General features: G+C 41.2%; 1 protein-coding gene across 2 annotated transcripts in view; it reads right to left on the minus strand.

Moving 5' to 3' along the window:
• Positions 1-7,279, minus strand: part of HSD17B4 (hydroxysteroid 17-beta dehydrogenase 4) — a 60,778-nt gene extending 53,499 nt beyond the window's left edge. The window contains exons 1-6 of one of the 2 annotated variants that reach the window (XM_068666468.1): positions 7,125-7,279; positions 4,629-4,682; positions 1,994-2,101; positions 1,421-1,480; positions 373-394; positions 224-270 (exon numbers count right to left, since the gene is read on the minus strand). In XM_068666468.1, coding sequence (XP_068522569.1) covers positions 224-270; positions 373-394; positions 1,421-1,480; positions 1,994-2,101; positions 4,629-4,682; positions 7,125-7,182 — 349 coding nt within the window. In that variant the 5' untranslated portion in view covers positions 7,183-7,279. Of the gene's footprint in view, positions 1-223; positions 271-372; positions 395-1,420; positions 1,481-1,993; positions 2,102-4,628; positions 4,683-4,907; positions 4,991-7,124 lie in introns of those variants that run through there. The other variant, XM_068666469.1, reaches the window with a different exon arrangement.
• Between the last annotated feature and the right edge of the window lie 11,866 nt (positions 7,280-19,145).

Below are 19,145 nucleotides of genomic sequence, written 5' to 3' on the forward strand. Positions count from 1 at the left end.
CTTTCCCTTGAGAAACTCACCCACCTACCACGCATTGCAGCACAGATCTGGTTTGCAAGCTGAACACAAGACAAGTGAACACAAGCATGTTATAACTAAGCTCTCAAGGCAAAAATAATTCTCTGATCTGGCAGAGACAGCCTTCCCACTCTTTTCTTGCCTGAACAAACATGTACCTTCCATGTTTCACACATTAAGTTAATTTCACAGTTTATCAACTCACCCCAATCTTCATCACTTATCCGAACAAAAGACCGGTCTCTTAGAATTCTAAAAAACATAATCAGGAGAACCAAAATGGAAGATGAAATAGTGTTTACACAAAAGTAACATCCCACAATCATACAGGAAGATATTTTCATGTTTACTTACCCAGCATTATTTATAACAATATCTGAAAAGAGGAAAAAAAAAAGAAAAAGAAAACTTAGTGAATATGCTGACAAAATACAAGGTTACTTCAATTTTTCTCCCAGCTCTATAAAATACATAGAGACAAACATAATACTGCACTCATGCATTATTTTACTAATCTATACTACAGCTCCTTGTTCTGTTTAGGCAAACTCTACCACCGGACAACGATTAAGACTAAATGCCTAGGTACAGGCAAGTCTCGGCTTACTGACAGAAAAAAGCCAGATAAAGAAGTCGAGAAGTGATGTCTTCCTAGGAACACAGTACTTGCAGGATGCAGCCATCCTACTCTGTTTTGCAGGTTGCTTTGTATTTCACTGCACTCCAGATTATGCAGTTTGTGCCACCATCTTTGTTGAAGCGAATCTCAAAAGTTGGAATCACTAGAGGTGTACAGACACTAAAAAATCTGAACCATAACCTTTTATCGCATTTTTAATTTGAATTTTCTTGGCTTTTATCACATATAATATTAGCCATTTAAGCATAAAAAACTACATAAATTTCACAGTTAAGGAGTGGTAATCATATGCAAAAGAGGAACTTTACTTGGTGGATGAAATAACTCAGGCATGGCTGTTTGTTGTTGTTGTTTTTTTCCTTTTTTGTGTTAGAGCATTTTGATTTTCACATACGCAAAGAGCTTCCCAAACATGTCAGAGCCTATCTGACTCTCCTGCTCAATTATTTATCTTAATTTTATGTAATTAGTTATAATAATTGATGAGCTCTGTGCTTTGATACAGAAATTGTTAAACATTACTTCAGTATCAAAATTCTGCAGGGCAGAATTTTATATTAAGCTTTAAAATTTGGTAAAAAGTAACAGGAGAGAAAAGCTGCCTATTCAGATTTAAAGCAGCAAGTCCCTGCAATCTAATGAAATCAAGGGCTTGTAAGTACAGAGCAACTGCTATGATGCTGTATTTCATACACTTGTTAACTACACTGTTTATAATGCTGCTGCACTTGCAAACAAGTTGTAAGAATTAAGCAACTGTACCTATCCTCCCAAAAGCCTCAAGTGCTGACTTCACAAGCTTTTCACCATCTTCCACTGAATCTATAAGAAAAAAGCATAAATTTAAGTAAATCCAACATTAAACATCAAGGACATTAATATGTTTTCTTAGCTTTGTGGAATTACGTATCGTGTACAACCCCAACATAAAATAAATTTAGTCACCAAATGCATATGGCCTAAAGCAAACTCCATTCAGTAAGTCTAAATGCTGCAATGTTTGGCACTGCAAGAAAAACAAGAAGCCAAACAAGTCAGAACAGTCCATTTGCATTTTGCCTCTGGTAACTGCAGCTGGACACTTCTTCAGTAATCCAATACCGAGATAGTGTATGAACGAAAAGGTTATTAATAGAAGATTATGAATTACGAAACCCTTTATGAACTTGCTTTTAGCATCTCTGCTTCCTTGCTCCAACTTACGATTCACCTATTTAGTTTATATGATATTGGCAAGCTAGCAGTAGTCCTTTATTAAGTAGTGTTAGCTTTTCGTTTAAGATGCCCACTATAGCTAAAGATAAAGCATTAAAGTAGTCTGGAAGAATAACATACCATAATTGGGTACTGCTTTCCCTCCTTTTGCTCTGATTTCATTGACAACTTTGTCGGCAGCTGAGGAGCTCTTGCCATATCCCTTGAAGTCACCTCCAAGATCATTCACTGTGTATCACAAAGAAATATTTTTTTAATCATTAATCTTTCTTGTCTCTGATTATCTCATTATCACACTAGAAGTTTTAAGAAGTATGCATAAAATCTGGAGCATCTGGATCCTGCTGAAAATTTCAGACAACTAGAGAAGAACAGTAGGTCATGTTATTGTTTGTTTGTTTTTAAAAAAAGTAGTATGATATACACTATTATTTAAAAAAAATAACATGAAACAACTTTTGATTTTTTTCCCCACCATGCACATAGCTTATTTTCCTTGCCCAAGCTACTCCTCTAACTGTGTCACTGTATTTTAGAGATTGAGATATCGTACTAATTATAGGTGATTAATTCTGGTCTCCCATCAAACTGCCAAAGCTACTGCATGAACTGTAAACAGGACTGGGAAGACTTTCTGCCTGCTTAACAGAGTAGCCAGTGTTACAGGTAAACTTCACTATAGAACAGATCAAGAGATCTAAACAAAGGGAGAAGAGCTCCCCTGGAACTTCAGATCCTGATCTTTTAGGGACAAGAGGGCCACTTGACACAGAGAGCTGCTTTGTTTGCAGACTGCTCTACATAATGGGGCACACACGTCATTAACAGCAGCTGCACTGTACCAACACAATAGATTGCTGCATTTACATGTCACAAAAGTTCACAGAATTCATTAGGGAAAGAAAAAAAAAAACCTGCACATTACATTTGGTCAAAGAACTTCAAAAAAAAAAAACAGATTATTTCAACAGGTTTAATACGAATTTTTAAGAAAACTTGAAATGAATATGGATTGACATGACTGTCTTTTGCTACGGTGAACTCCAGCTTCATACCTTCCAAGTCCTCAAGCACCAGGCTATAGTGAAATTCAATTCTTGTGAGTCTGCTGTATCATCACAAAATACATGTTGTGCTTTGTTTTTTCTCCTTAATTCTGCATATAAAGAGGAACATGGCTTGCAGAACACGTGACAAAATCTTTCCCTATTACTCAAACCAAAAAGGTCTTATCTAGAATCCTGTATTAAGTTTTGTGTACAGTACTTCAGGCAAGATGTGGAAACACTGGAGAAAATCCAAGTGAGTGAAAGAGTCTTCCAAAGCCCAGGAGAAGTCAGCTATGGAAAGAATTTATTAAAAAAAAAAAAAAAAGTGCAATACTTGAAGCCGAAAGAAAGAATAGAGAACATGCTAACAGCTAACATTGTCATGTACATTACCGAACCGATGCAAAAGAGAAAGGAAATAAAATCTCCAAGCTAAATAGATCATCTCAAATGCATGCAGTCAGAATCATGAGAACAGAATAAAAAGAAATAAATACAAGCATGTAAAGGAAATAGAGGAATAGCAAAGCACTCCTGTATGAGCTGAAGAGGTGCAATTTCCCGAGGGAGACAAGAAGTTTCCCTTACAGACAGTCAATTCTTATCTTACTGATTTACGTATTATGCAATAGGGCCATGAGGGAAAGGGCCATATGAGTATAGCCAGGCAACGTAATACGAATGATCTCTCAGATCGTTCTGGAAAGTCAGAACAGTATTAACTGCACAGAAACAATACAATTAAACATTTTGGCTACTTTAGTGACCTAATGCTTGTTAGATAAGAACTAGAGATGAAGTACTCATATTCCCAGTAAATAAGGTACATATCAAAAGTAGAAATTACCAAAAAAAAAAAAAATTTTTAAGTTGTCTACAGAAATACTTCTCATTTTTAATCAAGAAAGGAAAATTAATATTTTTTATGAAAATTTATTGTAAATTTACTGTAAATTGAGATTGGGATGTTTATCTGAAAGCTGCAGAAATCAGCAAGTTCTTGCCCATACTCAAGAAAGTCTGCTTAAGCTTTTAATCTTGAACTCAGCAACAATACCTGAACAAATTCCCCTCACAGCCAGTGAGATGGTACTGGCTCACTTCTGGAGAGTGCCCAAGAACATAGCTTAACCTTCAGAATTGTGACACAGCACTTTACAGAACTAACGAAAGCTGAAGCAAACAACTACGAAACCATTAGGAATCCTCAACTGAGAGCTGTCGTTGACGACCCTTGTGCGATGCTCTGCAAAAAACAAACAGTGCAGTGCACTTTCACAGTATTTTGTTTTCTGGGGGGTAACTTATACTGCACTACCTTCTGACGTATTTACTCTCCTGGGAGAAGGCAGCAGAAGACACACATTCACATTTCTGAATGGTCATATTAAAAGTTTATGAACAGTACTCACCTGAAATTATACCCTTTGTCTACAACTCACAGTAAAGACTGGTATATATGGATGAAATACAAGTCAGGGCGATTATCTGACTCAAACTTTTTTCAACGATAGTAAGCTCTTGGACAATCTCAGGTAACTTGTTTCATAATAAAGCATTGAAGCAAAATTTAAATTGCATCAGATAAGACAGAAAATTATTGTATAACAAAGGTTACTGTTAGAAAGGGCACAGATTATTGAACAACAGCCATGTAAAAAGGTAAAGGTTAGTATCTTGATCGAGTTTGTTAAGATAAAACTTACCAACCACTGAAGCTCCTCTTTCAGCAAAAGCAAGTGCATAAGCTCTGCCCAAACCTAGTTTAAAAATAATTATAAAAAAAAAGTTTAAAAAGAGTTAAATTTTGGAAACAAAATAAAATGCATGAACAAAGATGCACCAAATCAACATAAGAATCCTGCAGGTTTTAAGTAAAATTCCATTTCCCCCTGGAGTAGTTGCACAAAAGCTGAAAAGCAGATCAGCAGATAAATTCTTGACAGAACCTCCAGTCAAGAGAAAAAAAAATTGCCCATGCTTACTTTTTGTTACTGCACTCAGAAGAACCATCAGGGAAAGCTACCTGCCGCTGTCTTTGTGTTTGTGACAGAAAAATATATTGGTAAAGCAGAAAATTTAATGTCTTGACACAGCTTTGCAGGAGGGGATGTTTCAAGTTAATTAATTACATTCCAAGTGAATAAGACACTTTCCTGGTTAAAGTTAGTCTTTGAGATTTGAAGAAGAAACTTACAGAACAACAAAAAATAATTAACTGTGACAGAAGATGTAGTGACAAAATTCCTCCAAGTATTTCAGTACAAAGGAATCACCTAGTACCACAGCTACCCAAACACATACATAGTTTACCTACTGTAACAGTAGAATGTAATTTTTACCTCACATACACAAGCAAGACTTTTGCACCTTTATTCTGATTTACATTCTAGGTGTGTTAAACACTAGTTACTTGCAGTAACAAACCATTTACTCACACAGATATTATTCACTGAATCAGTCAAAAATCACTATTGAAATTCACGATGAAGATTTCAAACTAAGATTTGAATGATCAAAAGATGATAAAAAACAAAACCAGAAAAAGGTTTCTCATGTATTTCTCAATAGTAGCTATTTGTCCCTCCCCAACACATTCAATGCTATTTCTCAAAGGAAAAAACAAAGAACGTCAGAACTGTTTAGACTGTTTTGAAATACACTAAACTCACAACACCAATTTTGAACTTTCCTTAAGGCTCCTGTGAGCCTCTGCAAGGGATAGTAACACTTGAGGTGCGTGTACTGCTTGATATAAACAAGGCCCCAAAAGAAAACTTTTTTTTGAAAAGCCAAATGACTGAGGTTTACAGATCCAGGTAATGTGCCAGTGCTCTCAACTGGCAAAGCTCATCTCAAAATAAAATACATATAAATAAATATGTAGTTTGAATTGCAGAAACAATGACAGTGCTGCATTACAGGCAAGTACAATGTATTCTTCATAGGCGATTTGCCCAAAGTGAAAGCTATCGTATTTTTAGATGCCTGTGTATGCAAAAACAGGTCTCACTTTGAAACAAAGGGATCAGCAATACAAATAAATTCCCAGCTCTCATGTGTTCACTGACATTCAAATAAAAGTCAACAAGCAATGCTATTAGCGGTATATACTAACTACGATGTTGTAAACTAGATGGAAGCAAACTAATAACTAACATGAAGTTAACAGAGCTTCCCTTTATGTAATCACCTATTCGTCAAAAAAAAATTGCTGTGAAATAAGACATACAACGACAGTTTTCTCTATCAACAAACCATTTTCGATCAGCCTAAAACTAGAAATGCAAGGGTGTAAGGGTCACGATAGCCATGCTTATGACAAGCAATTTTTGCCCCATGTGCTGGTTTCTGGAAGTTTTGTTATTGACACGGGTTTTTGTTTATTTGTTTTGCTATTACCTAAGAAATTAACATCTTCTTCAGAAACATTTGCTGTCTAGCAAGAAGCACATCAGTACAGGTCCGGGAAAAGCAGAAAAGCATCACACAAAAACCTGGCCTCAATGTCTCTTGAGGAGAAAGCGACAAGTATCCGTCAAGTGACACCCAAGTGACATGAATCTGACCACTCAGTGCTCTCCACAGAATTCCTCATTCCTTATCCACAAGACATGTGGTGCACAGGGACATGGTTTAGGGGGTGGTAGGGGGTGGCTGGACCAGATGATCTGGGAGGTCTTTCCCAGCCCTAATGGTTCCCTATCAGTTTGGGGCCCAGAAACAAGTTCTTGGTATGTGCTCACAGCTCCACAAAGGCATAAAAAAAAAAAAAAAAAAGGGAGGAGTTCACTGTGGAAACACAGCATGCCCTCGGAGGGTTGTGGAAAACAACAAAAACTCCTCCAGCAGCTGAGAACCACCCCAAACTTCGCACTCCCAGATGGCCATCACGGAGCTGCCCGGGTCAAGGCGCGGCTCTCGGGGCAGCCGCACGCCCCCGAGCTCCCCTCCAGGCCGGGGAGCGGCCAGCGGGCCACCAACATCGGGACGGGACGGGACGGGACGGGACGGGACCGCAGCCCCCCGGGCAGCCCCGGCACCTGCCGCCGCCGCCCCGCTCCCTTCCTCCCTCCCTCCCCGCCTCGGCTCAACGCGCTGCTCACGCCCGGAGCCGCTCGCACACAGCCGCGGCCGGGCCCTCGGCAGGGCCCCGGGAGCCCCCCGCTGCCACCAGCACCGCCGCCGGGGCCGCCGCTCACCTCCTCCGGCGCCGGTGACCAGCACCACCCGGCCGTCAAACCGCAGCCCCGCCGCCATGGCGCTGCGCTGCGCTGCCCGTACCCGCCGCCGGGACGGCCCCGCTGCGGGTAGGGCTCGGGGACGGGGATGGGGCCGGAGGGGGCGGTGTCGGAGGGGGCGGGGGAACCAGGCCGCCGCCGCCTTCTGGGAAATGTAGGCAACGGCGGGGGTGCTTCAGATCGAAAAATAAAGTGGAATAGATCACGGCTTTTTCTCCCAGATGTGCTCAGTGTGTGTGTGTGTCTCTTGTCCTGGCACTAGGCACCACTGGAAAGAGCCTGGCGCTGTCCTCTTTGCTCTTTCCCTTCAGGTATTTCACAGAATCACAGAATTTCTAGGTTGGAAGAGACCTCAGGATCATCGAGTCCAACCTCTGACCTAACGCTAACAGTCCCCACTAAACCATATCCCTAAGCTCTACATCTAAACGTCTTTTAAAGACTTCCAGGGATGGTGACTCCACCACCTCCCTGGGCAGCCCATTCCAATGTCTAACAACCCGTTCAGTAAAGAAGTTCTTCCTAATATCCAGCCTAAATCTCCCCTGGTGCAACTTTGACCCATTCCCCCTCATCCTGTCACCAGGCACATGGGAGGACAGACCAATGGACATCTCCCTTGGCCTTCTCTTCTCCAAGCTGAACAGTCCCCACTCTCCCAATCTTCCCTCACAGGTGATGCACTCCAGTCCCTCCATCATCTTTATAGCCCTTCACTGGACTCTCTCCCATATGTCCATGTTCCTTACACTAAGGTGCCCAGAACTGGACCCATCGCTCCAACGGTGGCCACACCAGTGCTGCGCAGAGGGGAAGGATCACCTCCTTCCACCCGGTGGTAATGCTTAGCCTAATGAAGCCCAGGATACCATTAGCTTTCTTAGTGCCAAGGGCACACACTGTCTGCTCGTGATTAATTACATGTCCACCAGGACCCCTAGAGCCTTTTCTGCTAAGCTGCTTTCCAGAAGGGTAGCCCCCAGCATAAAATTATTAGGGTTGGAAAAGACCTCCAAGATCAGCTGGTGCAACCATCACTTTACTACCAACATCACCCACTAAACCATGTCCCTAAGCACCATGTCCAACCTTTCCTTAAACACCCCCAGGGACAGTGACACCACCACCTCACTGAGCAACCCATTCCAATGCCTGACCACTCTTTCTGAGAAGAAATGTCTCCTCATTTCCAACCTGAACCAACCCTTGCACAACTTGAGGCCATTCCCTCTAGTCCTCTCAAGAGTTCACTCTACTGAGACCTGGGGTTAACATCAGCCCAGTACGTGGGCCTCTCTGGGAAAGTTTATCTAAGAATGGGTAAAAAGCACTGTGTAACTGCTGCAGGAGAGATGAGAGAAAAACATGCAACAGAAACCACAGTCAGTGAAGAAGGAGGTGGTGCTACAGAGCAGGCCCTGCAACCTTTAGAGAGGAACATGATGATGCAGGTTGTCCTCCTACAGGCTGTGGAGGACCACGTTGGAGCAGATAACCATACTGCGGCCCATGGATATGGCATAAAGGAAGCTGCAGCCCTTGGAGCCTACATGGGAGCAGGAACTGTGGGCCATGAGGGACTCACACCAGAGTGGTCTGTTCCTGATGGACTGTATCACATGAGAGGGACCTCATGCTGGAGCAGGGAAAAAGTGTGAGAAGAAAGGAGCAGCATAGAGGAATTGCTATGGACTGACTGAAATCCCCATTCCCCAACTCCTGCTCCGGCATGGGGGTAGAGGTAGAAGAGTCAGGAGTGAAAGAGTGGGGTTGAGCCTCAGAAGAAAAGGTGGAGGATAAGGTATTTTTAATATTTTTAATAACTTTTAAATAATTTTTAATATTTTTTTGTTTCTTTGTTTCTCAACATACTACTCTATTTAAGAATGAAAAAAAAAAAAAAAAAAAAAAAGTCTTCCCCAAGTCATCATTTTTTCCAATGACTGGTAAGTGATCTTCCTGTTTTATGTCAACACACAAGATTTTTGGTCTTACTTTCTCCCCTGTCCTGTTGAGGAGAACAGCTGGGTGGGTATCTGGCAGCTGATCAAAGTCAACCCACCACAAAGGCTTCGGTTCAGGAGAGGGAAATGTTAAGTCTGTGAATCTAGGTTCTCCAAGAATCAATACCATGAAAACATATCAATTTTAGGGAACAACTTTTAACTTCCTATATTTCCACATCTTAGAAATTGCTTTTTTCCTCAGAAATCACAGTGACCATAATGTGGTCACACTCACAGCTTTCAGATTTTTTACAGCCAACCTGATCAAAGCTTACTTATTCACAGATAGCAAACTGCTAAGTTAAAACAGAGATTGAAAAGTTTTATTTTTGTTTTCCTCATTCCATTCATAAATTGATGGTCTGCCATACTTTATTGAAATTCAGAGTAAATACGTTTGAATGAAGTTTTTCATTTCCATTTTCATTTTCCATTCCACAAAATTTATTTACTTTAAACAGTTTGCTAACATCCATCTTCTATGGGTATGCCTCATTGCTATGGAAAGTCAGTTTAAAGAAATCCATCAGCTTCACTGGGCTCAGGTCATAAAAGAATTTCATATAAACATTAACTATATTTACTTCTAAATAACCCTGAAAAATAAACAGCTTCCTTTTTATAGACTGAAAACCTCAGAAGAGATGCATAACATATACAGTTGTGGAGCACTGAGTACATCCTTTAACTTCGGGATAGTAATCCAAATGTTTTGTTCCTCACAATTCGCTTTAAGCAGTCGCTGGTAACTGTTTATGTATCCTGTGGAAGCAATCTGGCGTGTTAAGTAGGAGTGTGCATACCTATTCATTGTATCATTGCAGGTACAGTACAGCGCAAGACTCATTCATTCAGAATGTAATTATGCTGGAGTTTCCTAGAGCCACTCCTCTGGATCTCAGTAGTAGGTCTAAGCAGGATTTTCCAGCTTTACCCACCCAACTCTGGGCTGACAAATTTTATCTGAACTATGAACAGGGATCTCTGGGAGCTCTTTCTTCTTACTCGCTCACTCTTCTTACTCGCTCACTCTCCCAGCTGACTGAGAGCATCATAAGCCCGAGTCTCCAGGAGATATAAACTGCCTGCTCTTTTGCATTGTGTCTTAAACCTAGAAGGTGCTTAGGGAAGGGAGGTTGGTGTAAGGAGTACCCATTAATCAGAGCAGTTGACTAGCTCATTTTGCTGGGGAAGACAACAGCGTACTACATCTGCACAAACAAATTTTAATTCATGATAACATTTCTTGTACAGTTCACGTATTTACAGAGCTAGCAGAAAGAATTTTTTGTTGCTGTTGGAGATTATCTGCTGTGCTGTTAGTGCTTTGTTGTCTACAGTAAGGAGAGGTGATAGTTACTAGAGTTAGTTATGTGGAGACTTGTAAGTAGAAGAAGTTAGCATTTCCGACCTCAAGTAGTCTGTAACATTCACCATTTTAGAAACATTAGGAATGTAGAAGTATTGGCCGCGATGTTATTACATGCAGTTCAGTTTGTGGGGCGAAGTTACCCCAATTAAATCCGACAAGTGTAACTTATAGTTCGGACACTAGAGGGAGCGTGGTGCTTCAATACAACTCGCTGCGGCGCCTACGTTTGCAGATAGCCCAACACTAGCAAAGCAATTCGTATCCAAAAGAAAACTATAAAAAGGTTAAGCGCGGGTCACATCAAAGGGTCACTGATTTTATACACGCTGGTTTTGCTTAGCCGATAGATTTAGCCACATGATGGCACTTTTCTGGCTACACAGGCATGTAGTGCATACGTACTGGAAACTACCAAAAAAGAAAAAAAAAGTTCTGAACACAGGTAAGGGAGCAGGGAAGCTAAACAGTCTATTAAAAATCATGAATTTTAAGTGTGGGAAATATTGCTGAATGTGTGCAGAAAGAGCTTCGTCCACTGGGTGTGTGTTATGCTGGCACTGTATTAATCGGAATAAAATACACTCACAAGTAATTACACTTCCAGAGATCGCCTGTTTCATTTTCATACTGCTCAGCACAAGAGCAAATATTCCTGCAGGGAAAGGACCGGAGCAATTGGCTGTCTATTACCAAGAGAATACTTCTGGATGTGATTTGTCTGTGCTGCACTTGACAGTGGAAGGGAGCAGTTTTCTCAGAGGGACGAGCACTAAGTCACTGTGTGGTTGCTGTTCCTGAGGAAGTAACAGATGGAGCTCTTAATCTTCTGTGAGCTTTGGTTCATCCTCAATATTTTAGTTGTTGTTGCTACACGATGGGATCGGGCTCCCACCTGGGAGAAGGGAGGGAAGTCTTTCAGGACAACAGTGCTGCTGCCAGCACAGTGCAGTGCACAGAGAGCCCTGCAGAAAGGAGTTAATGTGCTGTCTGCTGAGCGCTGTGCACCCTCGCTCGCTGGTTCCCACATTTTTATTTGGGTGCCTGGGGGCACGTTTCTGTACCGCCCAGTGAGTTTAGGATACAATTTGTTAGGGGAATGCATGCAAACTAACAGCACAAATACCCAGCTTAGTCAACTGTGCATACACTTCTGGAAACCTCTGGTTCAGACTGGAAATACTCAGACACTTAGACAGGAACTAACCTAGTCATCCTTACGCCATCAAATATATTTGCATAATCCCTAATGTAGTGATATCTGTCTAACACGGAATGGTTTTGTGTACTTGGCTATAACTGAGTCTAGGAGAACTTGGTTCTTTTTTGGTACTTGTTCTGGATTCTTCCTTTATCTTGAACAAGCCATATCAGCTTTGGCCTTTTGGGTTCTGTATTTTTCTGTGCCCTCTTCAGATCAGGGGCTATTCAAAACAAAACAAAACAAAACAACAACAACAACAACAGAAAAAAAGAAAAAAAAAAAAAAAAAAGAAAAAAAAAAAAAGGACTGTGTTCTTGAATTTGCCTGGATTTGCCTGGAAGCTAGTGTTTACATGTCCCTAAGTAGGGTCAGGCCCTGAGGTACTTCTTATAGCATAATTTGTTCTTCAGGTAGCTAACATACCTTGTTATCAAGTCAGGATCTTTTATAGCTTCCTTGTTTTGGTGCACACACTGTGATTAGAATCAGCAAAAAGCTCACACTTAAGAACAATAAATAACATTGCAGTTTCCTCAACAGATTTTTTTATTTTTTTTTTCTGGAAAGCACAACATAAAGTGCATTAAAGTGAAAGTGTGTCACTTTTATATTTTTTAAACCAAACTTGACCCTGTAAAAGGGATCAAAATAAAAAGAGCCACTCAAAATGCAAAGGAATTCATTAGGTTCCCTTAACACTTTAAAGTAATTTGTTCCAAAAGTCACAGAGCTATCAGAAAATAGCATCAGTCTGAAAGCAGGTATGAGCAAAAAGCACTACCACTGTTAATCACAGCAGGGTGATGTTAGGTGGAAATTTGGATGGAGTAGGTGTCAAGCCACAAATCAATAGCAGGTGTCAAAGTGATTTTTAAATGAGTGAGTCATATTGCAAGAGTAACAGCAGGATATCCAGTTTCCAAGCTCAGCTAGACAGGGTTTAAAGTGGTTGAAACTGATAACGAAAAAAGTGAGTCAAAAAGGAAGATCAAGTCTACTTTATGTTGTCTCATAATAAGCAGTGTGAACCAGCAAATATTTGTCTTAACTCTTTTACTGACATAGCAGGCTTTTTAGACCAGCAAAATTTGCCAGCCACCCCCAAGCATTGGCCTGTGACGTTGAATATATATTTTTTTCTGTTATGGTTCTTTGTTTACAGCAGGTGAATTCTTTCTGTAAAAGGTGAATTTTCGTGTGGTGTACTATACAAAAGTGATGTATGTTCTAAAATCATGCGTTCAACTAACAAGTTAGATAACTGGAAGCATTACAAAAAAAAAAAAAAAACAAAAAAACTTATGGTTGTATGTATTGTTGATACCATAAGCCTTTTAATGCCTTTCAGAATGTTTTCTACTGTCTGCTGATGTTCACTGTTGGGTGAATAAAAGCATTGTCTGACTTACTTTCATATTCTATTTTTTAATATTGCTAAAAGATATGCTTGGGTCATAAGGCTTAACTTACTTTCTAAATGTTTTGTCTCGTGGTGATAGAGGCCTGTTCATGGGAAACAAAGATTTCTCCACAAATATAATAGTAAAAGGGGGCAAGGAGACATTTATTGACTCTACTGGCAAGCAACTAGGTATCGGTTCCATGTCGATAACTGCAGCACCTTCCATTAAGGAGTACAAAAGAAGAGCATGGCCTGCTAGAGATGGTGCATTCCTCATACAATTGATGAAAACCATAGAGCTTTAGAAGTCCCTGGTATTCTGAATATAGGTTTTTTCTACTCTAACCAAACAGACCATCATGCAGCCTAGTCACTGTCCCCATTTCCTCTCTCTGCGGCCAGCCACTGGCAGGCAGCACAGAGACACCACTGAGATGTCTCAGCCTTTAGGTGGTCTCAAAAGTGCATCTCATACAAACCACCAGGATGGCCCAGCTCACCCTGTTAATGAAAAGTGAAAAGTAAAAGTGATTATATTGATTCCTTTATCTGCATGTGGTGATCTTATCCAGCTGAGCAGCTGAGCTCCACCACAACCACTCTCTCCCTCTCCCTCCTCAAAGGAAAAGGGGGAAAAAATACAATGCAAAGGGCTCAGGGGTTGAGATAAGGATGGGGAGATCACTCAAATATTATCATCATGGGCAAAACAGACTCAGTGTAGGGAGATTAATATAATTTATTAGCTATTACTAACATGCTAGAGCAGTGAGAAACAAAACAAAACAAAACAAAAACAAAAACAAACAAACAAAAAGAAACACCTTCCTTCCATTCACCTTCTTCTTTCCCCTTTCCCTCTAGTGGTGCAGGGGAGTGGGGAATGGGGGCTGTGGTCAGTCCCTAACGCTTCGTATCCTCCACTCCCTCACAGACCCTCCCTGCCCCTGCCCCCCGTGGGGTCCCTCCCAGGGATGCCGTCCTTCCCCAACTGAGCCTGGGGGGCTGCCCACAGGCAGCAGCTCTTCAAGCACTGCTCCCACACGGCTCCGTCCCACGGGGTCCATCCATCCATCCATGCCCCGGGAGCAAACTGCTCCAGCACGGGTCCCCCACGGGTGGAGGCAGCTCCCCCCAGACCCCCTGCTCCTGCGTGGGCTCCTCTCCACGGGCTGCAGCTCCGGCCCGGGGCCTGCTCCTGCGGGGGCTCTCCATGGGCCGCAGCCTCCTCCAGGCCACATCCACCTGCTCCACCGGGGGCTCCTCCACCCATGGGGGGGCTGCAGCGTGGAGATCTGCTCCATGGGGGACCCATGGGCTGCAGGGGGACAGCCTGCTCCACCAGGGGCCTCTCCCTGCACAGCCCGCAGGGGAACTGCTGCTGCCTGCCTGCCTGCAGCACCTCCTGCCCTCCTGCTGCGCGGCCCGTGGGGGGCTGCAGGGCTGCTTCTCATCCCTCTCTCTCTCCCAGCTGCTGTTGCCCAGCAGTTTTTTGTTTTTTTTTTTTTTTACCCTTTCTTGAATCTGCTCTCACAGGTTGCACAAACAACCTCACTTACTGGCTGTGCTCTGGCCAGCAGTGGGTCCCTTTGGAGCCAGCTGAAACTGTCTCTGATTTGGCATGGGGCAGTCACCGCTGCAGCCCCCTGCTACCAAAAGCTCGCCCTGTAAACCCAATATACCGTAGAAATAGCAAGTAATATTATTCCCCATTCTAACTTGCCTTTGCATGTGTTCTTTTCTGTGAGCCTCGTTAGCAAGTGTTTTTTTTTTTTTTTGCCATTAAATCCAATGTTTTCCAGACTCAGAACTTGAAAAGCAGCTTTCATGGTGTGATGTTGAGGATCATCATATTGTGCAGTTAGCAGTGGATGTATTCTTATGAACTAATTACAAATGTAAATGTAAATGTTTTTATAGCTTTTGTCAACAGCCCACATTACAGGAGGTCTCTTGTCCCCACTCTGGCAACAAACACTAATTTTGCCATTTGTTGCACATACCACTCAATTAAGTGGAAAATCCATGCTGGGAGCGTAAGCAGAGCACTATGGAAGCTCTCCATTTGACTCCACAAGAGACCCAGGGTTTGAGGATGACTGAAGACCTGAGTTGTCAGGGCTTAGTGGACTGCTGAGCTGGTATGTGGTAACATATTAGTATAACGAAGTCATTAAGCAGAAACTAGTTACACGTGCACATCTACAGTTTTGAAAATGTATCCCATGGAGAGATGTTGGGGACATGCCAGCAAAAGATTGCTCCTGTAGCACAGCCCTAATTTCACCCTAAATGTCTCTTCATCAGAAATTCATTAACTTGATCTCCATGAAGGACAGAAAAAAAAAAAAAAAAAAAAAAAAAAGGAAGAAAATAAAAACCACATGGACTAAAATAAGAGGCAAAGAGACTGAAAAATAAACCTCTGTTGCATTCTCTGGAAATCAGATGCATATGGGCACTCCTACCATGTTATGAGTAAATAGATTCTACAGATGAGCTGAATCGTTACTGAATACATGGAAGAGTTGCAGTCTCTCCTGAGAAAAACTGATTCAGTGCAGTTGCTTCCTGAGCTAATGGCCATATTGAGCTCTAGGACAGCCAAAAATTCCAAGAGGTTCTGCTGTTACAATAAATCCAGGCAGCTCCTTTACTGAACAGCAAAGACAGGCTACATTTAAGCTGTGTCTCCTGAAATCGCCTCTTCTCTCGAGCTGCCTTCAGGCACATTCCAGAGTTCTTATTTCTGATTTCTACATTTTGTTACGTGAGTTTCTCAGTTCCAGTTTTGAAGTAAAGTGTAGGTTGCAGTGCTGTAGGATACTAGTGCTGTAAGATTAAACACACCTTCTTACTTAGACAAAGTTGAAGACCTGTGCTTACTGTAGGCAGTAGACCTTATCACAGTGAAGATGGTAAGTTAACCTTAATGAAATCTAAGTGTCTGATCACAGCCCTTTCTCCCAGAAAAGTGCTGAGCTTTCCTTTCCACTTTTCCTTAATAGTTTCTTTTTTGATGGCATATGAAATACACCTTTGGGAGTGTCTGTACCGTTGAAATCAAAGTAAGCAGCATATGATTGAGACAGATAACTTTCAAGTTGGGCAGAGACTCACCTTAGTTCCAAGCATGAGATCATTTTTCTGTTGCTGAATTATCAAGATCCTTGAGATACAGAACCAGCTTTTTTGAAAGTAGCAGCTGATCTCATGTCACATCCTGGGACCAATGCGCTTACTTCCCCTCGGCTCCAAGCACTGCCTCTGTGTTCTACTGCTGCATTCTCTTAGCAGGCCTAGCAGATGATGAACAGCTGTAGATCCTGACTCTCAACAAAATAAAACCAAACCCCAAACAAAACAAGGAAACCACAGTACCTCAAATCCAAACAGTGAAGTAAACTGTGAGCATCAGCTAAGCACTTCAGTACTGGGGAACGACTGTCTTCTCGTGTCATGGGATCCCTTAATTTGACAGTAGTGTATTTGGAACATCAACAGCCAGGGAACTTTCTCCTCAAGACACAAGCCAAGCCCAGCTACTGAAATTGGTTCTTCAGATTAAGGGAGACTATTCTGCTCAAGGGAGCCAAATAACTTCTAAGTGCTATTCCAAAATGGATCAGAAGTCCCTTGCCATTCCCGTACAAGAATGGAAGGGTTGGTGTTGTAATATGGGCTGATTTATTCCATCTATGATATCATACTCTCTGAATTAAAAAAAAACTGACACAACACAAATGTTAAAGTATTCTTCATCTGCTCCTAGCTGTGGCTTGGCCAGAAGAGTTAAAGATAAATGAATTCTGAAAAACTTAATATAAAATGTTCTGCAAAGGCTGTTGCAAATGAAGGGCTCTAAATTACCGTGTATAAGAACTAGTGGGGTTGCCAGCAGGAAACAGAGAACAAGTGGGTGAAAAGCCAACAATTTTCTCTCAGAACAACCTGCAAGTATAGAATAATACTTCAGAATAATACTGCCCAGAAATGTCTTTGTAGCATACAAAACAGACAGAAGAAAAAAAGGAAGACATAAAGGAAAAAAGATATATTGTAAAAAGCCGACCTTCACTTCATTTCAGCTCATACCTATGTGCATAGTAAAACAAACAAACGACAACAAAAGAAAATCTAAATATTTAATACAAACTGGAATACGAATTATTTTGTCATGAAGCCAACGGGAAGTATGATTTTAAAATCCAGCACTAAGGTTTTTAAAGTAGAAAGTGGAACATCTTACGAGTGATGGTAACATCACTTTATATCTAAATCACAGTAACTGTAGGAAGCTCCACCTTTGTCCTCCACCTACAGCAGCAAGACTTTCCCACAGGAGAGGACAACAAATAGCAAACAGGTTTTGGTTGCTTGGGAAAATTGGGCAAGTAACTTACCTCTTTAACTCCATTATTCGTAATTGTTAAAGTCTGCTGCTTTGCTTGATAGTGTGTAATTATGGGACACCCCAAAGCTACGAGCTGACTCTTTTCAATTTGCTCCCTAATGGAAGTAAATGCCATAGGGGATGTTTCTCCAGAAACTGGTGAGTAGAACGTTGCTAGATCGTTAGAAGATATGATTCAGTTCCTGTATTTCCCAAACTCATGAGGAAAAGCTGATACTGATTCAGGGATTCCTACCTATAAATATCAGCTTTAAAATTGGAAGATAGTACTCTACATAATAAAACTGGGTACTGAGGGGAAACAAACAAACAAAAAAAAAAGGTCACTTGAGCAATTGTGGTTTTAACACTAAGATATCTTGATTTGTGACATAGACCGAGCGATAATGTAATAGAGATATCTTTTAGACATGGCCTGTAAGGAGATACAACTACTATATCTTCACAGAAGGAAAAATCACATGGTAAACTAGAATATATAACGCTATAGATATTAATGTCAAAACTCCAATGCTACTTCAGATATTGTATGCAAACTCAAGTACCAATAATAATTCAGTATGGATTAGTTTTTCAGAACTTCTTTCTTCATAAGACCAAATGCAAGATTAAAACAATCAAACAAAAAAATAAAAAAAAGAAACAACCAATCCGCCAAAAAAAAACTAACTGCATCACTTAGTCTAAGTAAACTGTCCAAGTAGTATACACAGTGTGCTTTTGGGTAACAAGATTTTCACCATAGCAAACTTTCCTCTCCCCAGAAAGTTTCATTTATGTGAAAACCATGAAAATAAGGTATTATGGAACTTTTCTGGACAACTATAATCTCCTTTGACAGTTGTTTTATCCAGAGCACAGATGTTTGCCTCTTAACCATGAATGTTGGCTGACCTGCCCAAATCCCAATGAAAAACAGTTTTAAAAAATAAGCTTTTTCTGCAAATGGTTATGCAAACTGGAATCTTGATTTCACGTTAAAGTATACCCTCTGTCACACATTCAAAAGCATCTTTTTTAAAAAAAGAAAAAAAGAAAAAAAAAGGTCAGAGGTACATGTACTGAAATCACAGATAAATATTTGCTATACTGATGAGGGTATAGATTATATCCAAGGCAGTATTAGCAACTCAATCAAGACGTAGATTGTTCTTTCAGATTTCAAATGACTTAGGGGGGGGAAGGGGGGAGGAAGGGGGGAAAACAGGAAACTGCTATTTAGGTCTGCTTTTTTCATTAGGTGAAGTGGGTAACATATTCCATCTAACCTTCTCCATAGACGTGTACACAATGTACTATAATCCTGGGGCAAAAGGAGCAGGGAGGGAAGAGATGTAGCTGAAAAGCCGCTATTTGTGCTGCTTGGAAGGCAGGAAGAGCACATGAAGCCAAAGGAAAGCTATGGTAGCAGGTCACCGGGTGATGAATGCCTATCAAAGATCATAATCCAAGCCTGCAGAGCGTGCAGTTTACTGACCGTGGTGGACTTACAGGTACAGCATGAATACTTCTCTGCTAGGCCATGGAAACAAGCACGTTCCAGTTTCTCAAGGAGTTCCACGCACAGGTCCAGTTTACCTTTCGGTA

This window comes from Anas acuta, chromosome Z (assembly GCF_963932015.1).
Source record: "Anas acuta chromosome Z, bAnaAcu1.1, whole genome shotgun sequence".
Classification (NCBI taxonomy): domain Eukaryota; kingdom Metazoa; phylum Chordata; class Aves; order Anseriformes; family Anatidae; genus Anas; species Anas acuta.